Source organism: Phalacrocorax aristotelis, chromosome 14 (genome assembly GCF_949628215.1).
Source record: "Phalacrocorax aristotelis chromosome 14, bGulAri2.1, whole genome shotgun sequence".
Taxonomy (NCBI): Eukaryota; Metazoa; Chordata; class Aves; order Suliformes; family Phalacrocoracidae; genus Phalacrocorax; species Phalacrocorax aristotelis.
In genome coordinates, this window is record NC_134289.1 from 2,444,410 (window position 1) to 2,454,917 (window position 10,508).

The window sequence follows — 10,508 nt, forward strand, 5'->3', positions numbered from 1 at the left end:
CCTGCTTAACAAGGCTAAAGCCATATTAATTACTTTCTGCTACCTTAAAATAACTCTTAATTATTCAGCAGCAGTTGCTCACCTTACAACAGGCTTATTCCTCCTGCATATTCCCAGGAGGAAAGAGCAAAGAGTGAGGTGAAGGAAGGTCTTGTGCCATAACTTGTAGACCCCTGGCTGCCAGAGAAGAGTCCAGCACCCAGCTGGGTGCAGTGGTGGGGACTCGGTAGCTGATGCCTTGCTTTACAAGGTTGCACTGCTCATGATGTTCAGTTCACGTGGTCACTGTAAGAATGTTTTCCACCTACAATGTGCTGAACGAGAAGAGAAGATCACCCTACAAGCAGAGTCAAGCCTAACACTTTTTGAAGGAGTCTGGGAAAGGGAAAAGGAGATATTTTGCTGTTCCCTCCATAACACGTTTGCATAATTTACAGATGGTGATGGAGAGCGGAGACTGGCTGGTTGGTGGAGACCTCCTCGTGCTGGAGAAGATCAAATGGAATGATGGGCTGGACCAGTACCGCCTGACACCACTCGCTCTCAAGCAGAAGTTCAGAGAAATGAATGCTGGTGAGTGCCCTGGAGTAGCATCGGTGACATGGCTCATCTTGCCCTACCTGTCACTGGGAGATTTCTGTGATTACTTGCTCTTAAGCTCACAGCACTTGCCAGATTGCTTCTGTATGCTCCCAAAAGGGGACTACCCGGTTGAGGGAAGCAGCAGGAGGACACAAGGCATGGCACAAAAATTGGCACGGGGTCTCCTTGGTTAAGGACGGTGCTTGTGATGGGCTGTGTCCTCAGTGGGCCTCTCCGAGCACAGGACTGAAAAGCATTGAGTGTCCTGCTCGTGTCCTTCCTGGTGGGTCAGAGCCTCTCTTTCTGCACCCCAGGCATTTAAAGCCTTGCACCGATGTGCTCGGCCTTCATGCACTGGGGACAGCTCAGGCGTCTTCTCCCAGATATTGGACACCTACCTTCACTTTGAGGAGAGAGCGTTGGCCTTCCTGAAGGTGCCATTGAGCTTGGAGAGGTGGCAGGTCGCTTAAGAAGTCAGGGAGCTTGGTGGAGGTGTCTAGTGGCATCTAAAAACATTGTAGGAGAGCTGCTGATAGGGCTGATTTCAGCCCAAAAGGAAGGATGTGCAATGAAAATAAATTTGGAAGAGCAATGAAGAGGCACTGAACATGTATGAAACACTCATCTAAGGTTTTTAAGGTCTCACTCATGTGAAGACAGGACATACATATTACAACGTACCTGTCTTAAGACTGTGTTGAAATGTATAGTGTGTAAATGATGTCTGAGGGTCAACTCAGGCCTGTAACCTGCTGAATTCTTCCCTTTTAGATGCTGTCTTTGCATTTCAGTTGCGCAACCCCGTCCACAACGGGCATGCCCTGCTCATGCAGGACACGCGGCGCCAGCTTTTGGAGAGGGGTTACAAAAACCCTGTGCTTCTCCTGCACCCCCTGGGAGGATGGACCAAAGATGATGATGTCCCACTGGAGTGGCGGATGAAGCAGCACGCAGCAGTGCTGGAGGAGCAAGTCCTGGACCCCAAGTCAACCATTGTTGCCATCTTCCCCTCTCCCATGCTCTATGCTGGCCCCACAGAGGTAACGTAGCTGTCAGCTGCTCACTGCGACAAGGTGGGGGGGTGCCAGCTGCCAGCCTGCCCGTGCAGCTCCAGAAAGCCACGGGGCGGGGAGTCAGTAGCCATTGCCTCAGTGGTTGGCCTGCAGCCTGCTCTGGCAGCCGTCTCCCGGCAGAGCTCAGCTCTGCGGGCCCTGTGCTCTCACTGCCTGTGTGGAGAGCTGGGGAGAAGGGGGCTAGAAACAGACTTTACCGTTGTGACCGTTTCTTCTCTTGGGCAGGGACACTCATTTTTCTCCCAGTGGTCTCCCTTCTGTCCCTAAATCAGTGGTATGAAAGCAGTAGACACTGAACCTCCCCCACAGGAGGAAGGAGAGGGATGCGTGGGCAGCCTTTGCCTACACGGGGCTTGAGGGCACTGTCTTTGTGTGTTCAAAAAGCAAACTGCTACCTCCACTTGCTGCCAAATTGGAATAAGAGCAGTTCCCATCCCCAGTGCTTCCCTTGAAATACATGTCCTTAGGAGAACTGTGATGTTGCATCAGGTCCAAGCAGTGGGGCAGCCTGATCAATATGAGAAACTGCAATGAGGCTGCTGACGTGTCTCCTTCCGTCTGTCCATCCTGTAGGGATCACCAAGAACTCTTTTGTAGCCCAGGGCAGGCAGCTCAGTTGCTGCTCAGCCCTCAGCCGCTGCTCCTTGCATCTCTCCTTTGCAGGTGCAGTGGCACTGCCGAGCTCGCATGATTGCTGGGGCCAATTTCTACATCGTGGGGCGTGACCCTGCAGGCATGCCTCACCCTGAGACCAAGAAGGACCTCTACGAGCCCACGCAAGGAGGGAAGGTCCTCAGCATGGCACCGGGCCTGACCTCAGTGGAAATCATCCCCTTCCGGGTGGCTGCTTACAATAAACTGAAAAAGGCCATGGATTTTTATGACCCAAAAAGGTAATGCAGGCAGCATCCTCTCTCTTTCTTCAGCCTACACAGCGTGTGTGGTTTGTGATTGCGTCTGGCTTGCAGCTTGCCAGGAGAGAGGGAAAAGCAGTTGGCATTCCTGTCAAGGAGAGGAATGGGGGAAGAACCTGTGAAAGACACCCGCTTTCTCCTCCAAGAGCTGACACCAGGTCAAGGATGGGTTGCATGAAACTAAAGATGCGCCTTTGTAGCCACCAGGGAGGATAAGAAACAGTCTGGGGACTAAGTGGCAGTTCTTGCAGCCTCTTGCAGCTGGAGAAGTGTGTTACGTGCAACTCCAGCTCCTATCAAAAGAGCAATCCCATTGCTGCCGATCATAAACCCAGGCGTGAAGCTGCAGACGGTGCTGCTGGTGCTGGGAGGTTCCTGACTGCACGCTTGGCACGGCAGAAGAGCTACGCTGGGGACGACTCAGGCTGGTTGTGCTGATTTCACCCCTGTCTCTGTTTTGCCGCAGGCATGACGATTTTGACTTCATCTCAGGAACACGCATGAGGAAGCTTGCTCGCGAAGGTGAAAACCCACCAGACGGCTTCATGGCCCCCAAAGCGTGGAAAGTCCTAACTGAGTACTACCAGTCGCTGGAAAAAAAGAATTAACACTACTTCTCCTCCCTAGAAATACTTGTATTAAGGGTGAGCGATGATTGATTGATTCCCTATGACACAGATCAGTTACTTGGCATTTCCAATGCTCTGACTGGAGGATTTTCCTACCTGGGTCAGAGTGTTTTTTACTAATCAGAAATACTTTGAGCCTGGTCCTTCTCCCCTTGAAGCTGCCAGGAGTGTCCCTGTGGAGCTGGAAGGGGAGGGCAGCAGGCCCTTCGTTCCCAGCTCAGCACAGCCTCTGGACGGGCCACTCGGATCATTTTGGTGCCGCCAGAGCTGCGCCCTGGCCCCTGGTGTAGAGCTGGGGCCTTGGCACCACGATAAAAGCGCATCTGTCCCCTGCGTAGAGCAGAAGTGAAGAAGAGCCCTTCGGCCACCCCTTGCCCAGTGCTGCCCGACGCGGCAGGAGCAGCGGCTGAAGCGAGGAGCAGTTGCTGCTGTCAGGGTGGGAGAGGGAAACGGGCACTCGATGCTCGGGTCCAGTCGCTGCCCTCCAGGCTGTGCCTTAGACAATTTTTGCTAATAAACAGCGGGATTTTTTTTAATCAACCCCCTTCCCCAGTGCCAGTTCCTTGAGGCTGAGTTGATTGCTCAGTGTTCTTCCTTGCTTCCTGCTGCTTGACCTCTCCAGTCAAAACAAAACCTGGGCTGAGTGTTACTTGTGCTCTGAATTCAGCTTTCTGTGGGGACTCTGCGCGGCCATCTAGGTGCTCACAGCCTGGTTAGCCCGGGGGGGGAAAGCTGTCCTGGGAGGCACCATAAAGCCCAGGAGATCTCTGAGAAAGCTCAGGGCAGCAAGCAAAAATTGGGGATGCTGTTTACATGCTTTTGTGGGTACCCTCCCACCTGGCAGGATCAGATCCCCCTTTCCTCTGCCCACCCTCCTCCCATCCAAAAGGCAAATTAAAGGCAATAGAGCCAAATCACAGCATGGGGTGGGTCTGAGCAGCTGTACCTGCTAACCCAGGCGAGAGGTGGCTCAAGCGCTTGCCCTCAACCTGAACCCGCCTGGGTACAGGTGACCTGATTTTACTTTGTGTCTGAGGGATGGTGACACTGGCTCCAGCCAGGGGACAGCCAGAGGATGGCAGGGAATTCCCAGGGTCCCCCCAAGCCGCGTGGGGTGCTGCCGTGCGAGGGGTGGTGGCGGCTGGTGCTGCTCCCAGCTCTGGCTGGTGGAAAGTTACTGCAGACCTTGTCTTCTTCCCCGCCCTGACACAGACCTTGCGGCTGTGTGTGAGGCTTTTCTGCCGGTGACCTCTGATGGGGCTGAGCAGCGTGACTCAGTGCTGAAGCTTTACCTGGCCCCCTACGCATCTTGGCCCGCTCTCGTCCTGCCGGGACCAGCGCATGTCTCAGTGGTGGCTGAGGTTAGAATGCAGTCCCTGCATGGCCCCTCAGCCGCCCGCCTGCCCCTGCCTCAGCATCCTGCCTGCCGTCAGCAGAGGCTTCCCCAGGGGAAGGGCTGACCCTGGCCACTGCGCTCAGGTGGGGGGGTTGTGGCAGAAGGCAGCAATGCACTTAGTTATTGCAGCAACCTGAATTGATGATTTTTATACTTGTCCTTTTTTAGTAGGCACCCCAGGACTGGCCAGAATGTGTTTCAAATGAAATGGAAATAGCATTCTCCTCTTATTGTGCTTCAGTTTTAATTACAAATGGATCTATGCTAAGTAAAAACAATCACGCTTCCGCTTGTAACTTAGGATAGTGAGCTACATCGCAAGCTAAAACCTGTTTTGCTGTGGCCATTGGTCAGGGTCCAAGACTTTGTGTGCAATTGAGAATATTTTTGAAAAAGTTTTTTTTAATTTGTCAGCTTGGGGTGGGGGGTGTTGTAATTTTTTTTTAAGTATTCTGAGCAAAGAGCCCAAAGCTGTGTTATGCCTCAAGAAAAATGCTGCAAGACCCGTGTTGGCAGCTGAGAGCACTCTAGCACCCGTGCCTTTTACACTTGGGCCCTCTGGTAGGGACCTGGAAGACACAGGCATTACTGCCATTTTTGATTGCAATATCTGTCATTTTAAAATAGTGAAATAGTGCTGTTGCGACTCATCTTAAAATAATCAAACTGTTTCAAAAAAACTCAAAACCCACAGTCAATCCAAATGGTTACAGCAAAACACAAATGTTGTATTATGCTTTTAAAATAGCATAGTGTACTGATTACCTCTGATTAAAATAGAGTATGTGGACTAGGTTGCTGCTTTTTTTTAAATAGTGTATTTATTAAAGACATGAGACTGGAATTTATACCTCAACTGATGCATCTCCTGATTTAATATATTCTGAAATTGATACTCTGCTATAGAACACTCACTTTTAGTACAAATAAATATTTATATGTGTAACTAACTCTCACTTTGTAATTTTTTTGGGGGGGCAACATTACAACCACATGGTTCATCTGGGGCTGCAGCAGGTCCGGAGTGGTCAGAGGCCCCGTTTCCCACCTTGTGTGCTCAGTGCCTTGGGTAGGGCGGCAGCTGGAGCAGCGGGGCTGGCCATGGAGCCCGGTTCCTTTGGGAAACAACTAATGTACTTTTTTTTTCCAGTCTGGGCTGGGTAGCGTTGACCAAGTCACATTTAACAAGCACAGTAACTGTGCTTTGTGCTGCCCCGCATTCCTGTGCTGTGTAACCAGCACTTAAGCACCTTCTAGCTGCCAAAACCCTGCAGAAATAGGGGATGATGCGGCATCGCTTGGTCTCTTCCAGCTGGGCCTGCTGTAACGGGCCATGGGTCTCGGCGAGCAGCACAGCCTGCACTGCCCAGCTTGGGGAGAGGCAAAGGACAAGCCTGTGAGCCCTTCCAGCTTCTGATTGATGGGGCGGGGGGCCTGTCGCTGCAGGCCTGTGCCTGCCCTGGTGCCGGCCTGGCTGTGGGCACACGGGCTGTGCCCTTGCTGTGCTCACCCAGGGCTCCCAGCACCCCACTCATCCAGAGCTGTGCCTGCAGCACCCTGGGCTTTGCCCTTGGCTGCTGCATCCCGGGGCTCCCAGGCACCAGGCAGGGAGAAGGTGCCAATGCCTGAGCCAGGCTCAAAAGAGGGAAAAAAAAAAGGCTGTATTTACAGACTTCAAACATGGACATGCTGCTGAAGGGAATAGAAAACAGCAAACATACAACACATTTATTTACCTGTTACTTAGGACTATGCCAAAGGTTTCTGTTTGCACGGCGGTATTGGCCTGGCAGGATTAGTTGCTTTACAGCCTGGGGACAGTTTGGGTACAGTCTGTGCTGCGTGTGCTGGCTGCTGTGGCTGAACAGGCCCTGAACAAATTATTTGCCTGTTGGCAAGGTCTATGCCTCTTTCTGCCAGAAGATTTGACCTTTAAACCCCAAGAAAGATCTGTTTCTCACACAAAACACTGTATTACAACTCAGCGTGCCGTATCAGAGGCTGGATCAGCCTCAGCCCACGCCTGTGAAACTCTGCTTGGTTTAAGCAACTGGCCCTAGAGCTGCAGGAGAGGGGCTAGGCTTGCCCCCGCGCCAAGGACAGGCAGGGTCAAGTGGTGAGGAGCCTGGCCCAAAGGCAAAGGTAAAGGCATGCTCCAGCCAGCATGCAAACAGCCAGATTTTTTTGGAGAAACACACAAAAAGCTCAGAGCTCAGCTGGTGACTGGAGGATGCCCCCAGCATCCGCAACAGTCACGGGTTCGTTCCTATGCCCGTGCGCTCCGTTTGACACTTAAACTTGCTTGAGGCCACACTTTACACTCACGCTCTTAAAACCAATTAAAAGGGTGGTCTTCAGCTGCCTGCACTAGGTCTTTACCAAGTAGGGATCACCTTGAAAAAAGGAAGACGATGCAGGATGAGGCGTGTTCTTGCACCAGCCTGGCGTTTCTCAGGTGTGACAACTACTGAGAGGGGCTGGGAGCACTTCAGCATCAGAGCAGGCACTGAAAACAGAGTAACTGGAGAACTTCGTCCAGTGCATGCATAATTTAAACCTCCTGAGAAACCAGCTTCCAGTAAGTAGGACTATTTGCATGTTTAATTTTAAGGTTAGTCCTTGAACTCGGGCTCTCCCAGAGACTTACATCACTGCTTTCTGCCCTGTCACTAGCGTGACTTGTGTGACTGGCGTTCCATATACCAGACTTTTAGCTTTCCATAGCCTGGTATCTCCTGGTGTGCCTGATTTCCCAGGTCCTTGTGTTAGAGCAATAGCCATTTACCACAGACCTTTTCCCCCCATATCAAAAAGCAAAGTAATTATTAAATTACTAAAAAAAAACCCACAGTCAGCAACCAAGGAGATTAAACTGGGCCACGCTAAGAGCTGCTGCAGCTGGTGCATTACAGAAACCAGCGTGCCAGACAAACGGACACCGGTGAGAAAGCTGGGCTTAATGGAAATTGTCATCAGCACCTGGTATTGTACGATGGCTGCCTCCAGCTGTCTTTATTTTACTTCGCAATGCACTTCGTTTTGCACCATTACCTTGCGTTCAGTGCCTGCCTTCCCTCAACAGTTGGCAGAGCTGTGACACAGCGTTACTACCCCGGTGGTTTGAACAATTCTGATTAAGTATTTGTGTTGAATTAGTGCACAATTCATAATAAAAAGAAGAATCAAGTTACTGAAAAACCTACTGACAATAAAATTTACCAAATAATTTTGCCATTTAGATTTTTAACCCTTTGCCTTTATCACTGCGTAAAGTTTTACACAACTTTACTGAAACCGTTACCAGCAAGCACAGCAGAACGTTGCTAACGCACATTTATAAACCCAAAACTCATTCTCTGCCCTTCACTTTTGCAGTTCAGAGCACGTGACAGAGCAAAACATCACAAAACACTTCCGCTGCGCTTCAGACCTCTGCGCGGGCTGCTTCGTTATACCACACGCCAGGGCAGCACGGGGTCTTCCAGGGAGGGGTAAATAGCAGTGAGCCCTCCTTACAACACGTAATAGGTCAGAATGCCACAATTTCAGAGAGCTTGTCGTATGTGGTGCTTCGTGAAAGAGCCGTTAAGATTCCACTCACATCAAGGAAAAAGTAAAAATAAAACCAGCATTCATTTTAAAAGCCTCAAAAAAAAGCACAATTCATACAAAATGAAAAGTATTCAAATATTTTTACAGTAGTTTACTAGCTTTATTAAATGGCACCAGATTTCAGTGGTCATGTGAAAGAAAAATCAGTAACATTTCAAATTTTGCCTGAAAGTTATTCTAGAAGCAGAATTTTTATCTTCATATTTGCTGCTAAGAGGAAGAAGTAAACGTGAATTTAGTATCGACAAATCATTAATCTATACATCATCTGATTTGGCTTGACTGAGTAAGTAGAAAAAAATTTCCATTCTCAAGTTATCTACAGATTATGTCTATATATAAAAAAATGTGTGGATATATACATTCCATACATACACACATGGTCGTACATACATACATAAACTGGTAATGGATTGTCTCCCCTCCACACCGGTGACCCGCTGAACCCATCACACCAGGCACAGTCAGAGAATGCCAGACTGCATTAATATCAACGTCTGCTTTACCAGAGTGCCAGAATGCCATCAGTAACTGGCGGCCAACTGCCATTGGGTCAACCATTTTGAGGTTGTTCTCAAGGATTTTAACAGCAAGGTTGATGAAGGCATGTCCCCCTAATCCAAAACAAAGGGGGGTTACAAAGTTATCTGGGTGGGTGGAAAATTTGGAACTATTACAGCTTTTAATTCATGATGCTAAAAAGGAACACAGACTCCTGGGGGCAGCCTTCCTTGATTTAGCAAAAGCCTTTGTCACGTGAGCCATTCTCACATTGTTTTGGCTCTTAAACAGACAGGCGTGGAAAATCCTATTATTGCCCTGGTTACAAACCGGTGTCACAACACCGGCACCCACATTGACTGAACAGTCGGATCCCACTGGGATTCGGGTTGGTGTAGAACAGGGTGATCCAATGTCCCCAGTTTTATTTAACTTATCTGCAGACCCCCTGCTGTGCAAGTTGGAGGATCTTGAAAGGAAACAGTCCCATGAGTGATGCACTGGGCAGACCAGGCTGACATGAAAGCCACGTACTTAGAAACCTTTGATTTGGCAATTCAAGCAGCCGTCAAGGAACGGTTCTTCCAGGAAGTACGTGCAATGCCATCCTATATTCCAGCACCCGGGATGGGGTCTAGGTATCACCAGGCTCTCAGGGCTGATTCCCAGCGTACAGGTCTGAAGGCTGCAAAGGATCACGCAGGTTCAGATGAGACACAACGAGCAGCGGTTTGGCAAGAGGGAATTGAGAAAGAATTTGAAAAACTATGGATTGCTGCAGGAGGGGATAAGGGAAAAGTTCCATCTATCTGGGACCTGAGAGCGGTTACGGAGATATCTGAGGAATTAGGCGGTGAGGAACCAGCCTTGGAATGGGAGACACCCGCTCCAAAAGTCATCTTTCTGAGACCCTGTAACTGGCAAAAACAGGAATTCACGAATTGGACCAGGCAGATATCCCAGAGCTGCGGGATTTCCAACTTTAAGAAGGACAAAATCAGTAACAACTGGCTAGAATTTTACAGAGGCACTCCCCACAGAAAGCTCACCACAACATTACAGCTGAGTGCTACTGTCCACCCGATGAGGGACTTTTTAGCAAGGGGCAGACAAGAGCCTCAAATGAAATCGTGCTGACATTATCAGGCAGAGAACAAGGCTGGGATACTGCCCAGCGGTACGGGATGCCAGGATTAAAAGACATAACCAACTACATGAATTATCAGCAGATGAGGCCAAAAAGAAGCAATGGGTAGTATTCCAGGAGCCACTGCTGGAAGATGAAAAAAATGAACTATATAAGCCGGGCCTGGCATTCATTAAAGGAGATCAGGCCCTAGTAGCAGACATCACACTTACGTATGGGAGTAAATCGACATCTCTGACTGATGCAGCAGCAGAGGAAAATATGAAATATCAACATCTAAGAGATCAAATTCAAGAATTGACATATATCAATACTATTAAATTTACAGGATTTCCTTGAGGAGCATGTGGAAAATGGTATCAAGGCAATTATGAGTTATTAAAAGAACCAGGACCCTCCAGTTCCCAAGGGAAAAAGGTCGCTCATCATTTATCGAATCGGGCGTTATTTTTTTCAGTGGATAGCGTACATATATTTGCTAGTTAAGCACTGACTGTTGTAAAATTTCAATGAATTAATGAATTGTAATCGTATTACTTAATGAATTGTAAACAAACTGATTCTTTCTATCTAAGGTGGGGGCCGGACACCCCAAGAGAGTGCTACGGGCGACAAAACCTTAGGCAAAAGGGGTTGAGATAGTGTATGGGGACG

The 10,508-nt window shown here is 49.3% G+C and overlaps 1 protein-coding gene across 1 annotated transcript in view; it reads left to right on the forward strand.

Moving 5' to 3' along the window:
* Positions 1–5,540, forward strand: part of PAPSS2 (3'-phosphoadenosine 5'-phosphosulfate synthase 2) — a 30,426-nt gene extending 24,886 nt beyond the window's left edge. Inside the window, exons 9-12 of the mRNA XM_075109575.1 lie at positions 438–573; positions 1,354–1,622; positions 2,319–2,548; positions 3,036–5,540. Coding sequence (XP_074965676.1) covers positions 438–573; positions 1,354–1,622; positions 2,319–2,548; positions 3,036–3,177 — 777 coding nt within the window. The 3' untranslated portion in view covers positions 3,178–5,540. The remainder of the gene's footprint in view (positions 1–437; positions 574–1,353; positions 1,623–2,318; positions 2,549–3,035) is intronic.
* The last annotated feature ends 4,968 nt before the right edge of the window (positions 5,541–10,508 follow it).